The sequence below is a fragment of the Austrofundulus limnaeus genome, unplaced genomic scaffold, assembly GCF_001266775.1.
Source record: "Austrofundulus limnaeus strain Quisiro unplaced genomic scaffold, Austrofundulus_limnaeus-1.0 Scaffold79, whole genome shotgun sequence".
NCBI lineage: Eukaryota > Metazoa > Chordata > Actinopteri > Cyprinodontiformes > Rivulidae > Austrofundulus > Austrofundulus limnaeus.
Window position 1 is genome coordinate 1,415,421 of NW_013952481.1, and position 2,130 is coordinate 1,417,550.

Genomic DNA, 2,130 nt, shown 5'->3' on the forward strand with positions numbered 1-2,130 from the left:
TCTGTTAGAGCTAAATAAAAAAGTAAACCTCACCTGTCGTAGCTGATGTTCTGTTAGAGCTAAATAAAAAAGTAAACCTCACCTGTCGTAGCTGATGGTCTGTTTGACACTTCTAGCTTCCTCTGACATCATCTCGTCTCTCTTCCTCTTCCTGCTCCTGGTTCTTCTCGGGCTCGGCGGTGGCGACGTCCCGTTGGTGGTCTGAGTTTCACACTGACCCACGCTTACTGTCTTCTGCTCAGCTGAAACTGAGGAGTCCCCATTGGTTTCTGCTGCTGGGGGGTCACCTGTASGGTCTTTCATCACCTGGTTGACCTTTAGCAGAACAACTGAGAGCTGATTGGTGGAGCCCTYAGGCTCCTGCGGCACCACCGGGCTGCCGTTCGTTAACGCCTGCTGCTCGTCAGCCTGCGCGGGCTCTGACTGGGCGGGGCTGTCCCCGGTGGACGGGTTGTTKGACATGGGGTAGACCTGGGTCTCATCAGAGGACGGACTTCCTGTTGTGAGGGGCTCCTCGTCTTTCTCCTCGGCATCTGCAGAAGCACTTCCTGTCTGATTGTAAGTCTGATCCTCCTTGTTGTCGCTCTCACATGGCTGCTCCGCCTCGTTCTCCTCTTCCTCGTTCTCCTCTTCCTCGTTCTCCTCTTCATCTGGAAAGAAGCGAATATGTGTTTATTAGAGCAGAAAACTGGATTCATCATCAAATCTTCCTGATTTAACATCAGCCTGACCTGCTGCATCCTGCTGAGTGCTGGCCTGGAGCTCCTCCTCGATGTCAGGGTCTGATGACTCATCATCCTCATCCTCGTCTTCCTCTTCCTCCTCTGCCACGCCGTTTGCCTGACTCGTCTGGGGTTCCTCTTTTGATTTATGGCCCTGGAAGTTAAAGTAAAGCTGATATTTTCTGATTTAAACCGTCAGCAGGAACATTTAACAGTTTCATCCTGGAGTTTCCTCGTTCACCTCCTTGTCTTTGCCGTCTTTCTCCAGTCTCTTGAGTTGGTCCTGCACCTCCGTGTCGTCTTGTCTGACGGCGTATTTAGTGATGACCTCCTCCAGACGAGACAAGCCCACCTCTCTGTTGGACCTCAGCCTCTTTAGCAGGGAGTGGTCAGACAGAGCCGGGTCCTCAGCTTCCAGGAGAACCAGAGGAGGGAAGACATTAACTTGATGCGTCTTCAGTTCATTTCTTACAAGTAATTAAAATCAGTTGCTTCATACGAACCGTATAAAAACCATTAAAATAAAATCTAATGATCAGAGATCATTAGAAATTCACACTATAAAACATTTAAAATACTCTTAAAGAAATGGTTTATTGATAATCATAGCTGTCAACATTACAATTAGACCGGCTTTAGCTTCTCTCTGTTGTCATCTTGTCTYGTGTGGGTTTATTGTGTTGTTTGATGTTTTCTACTAGTTGGTTTGTGTGTTTTTATATGCATTTTAGCTCATAGTATTTGAAGTATTGTGTATTGTAATTTTTATTTTGTAATTATGAAGTTTTACATTTAATATTTTGGGGTGATTTTTACCATCTAGGTGAAAAATAGCCTTTTGTCTAATACTGGCATATTTACAGAAATGTTATTAATATGCACTGTCCCTGTAATAAGWAAAGGGAAAAAATAAGCAAATCAAGCTTGATCAACATTTCAAACATTCCCTCTCTTCTTATCTATCTAAACTGCATCAGATTTTAAACTAAACATAAACACAGAATCTGGATTCTCACAGGGTTTGTAGGCGTCAGTGAGGCGGGAGCCGAAGTTGTAAACCAGGTCGAGGTGGCGCCGCTCCTGCAGGTGGCTCCCGGTCTCCCTGAAGGCGTCCTGAGCGATCAGGTGCAGCTGTTTCCGGCTCAGACCCAGGTTGTAGCGCTCGTTGGCGCGCTGCACCTGCTGCAGGATGTCCGGGTAGTCCGGGGGGTTCCTGTGGGCCTCGGGGCTGTTGATGTAACGCTCGATCTGATGGGGAAAAWTTTAAACAAAATTTATATTTTATGGCACACATGCTGCTGTTTGCTGCAGGGTTATTATAGTTAACTACAACTAACTAAATAACAAAAACTGAAGTTGTAAAAACATTTTAGTTAACTAAAATAAATAAAAACTGTAATAAAAAAAA

At 45.3% G+C, this 2,130-nt stretch overlaps 1 protein-coding gene across 1 annotated transcript in view; it reads right to left on the reverse strand.

The window, feature by feature from the left end:
- The window catches only part of daxx (death-domain associated protein), an 8,845-nt gene that overhangs the window by 3,637 nt on the left and 3,078 nt on the right, over window positions 1-2,130 (reverse strand). Inside the window, exons 5-8 of the mRNA XM_014011292.1 lie at window positions 1,739-1,970; window positions 964-1,133; window positions 732-876; window positions 83-650 (exon numbers count right to left, since the gene is read on the reverse strand). Coding sequence (XP_013866746.1) covers window positions 83-650; window positions 732-876; window positions 964-1,133; window positions 1,739-1,970 — 1,115 coding nt within the window. The remainder of the gene's footprint in view (window positions 1-82; window positions 651-731; window positions 877-963; window positions 1,134-1,738; window positions 1,971-2,130) is intronic.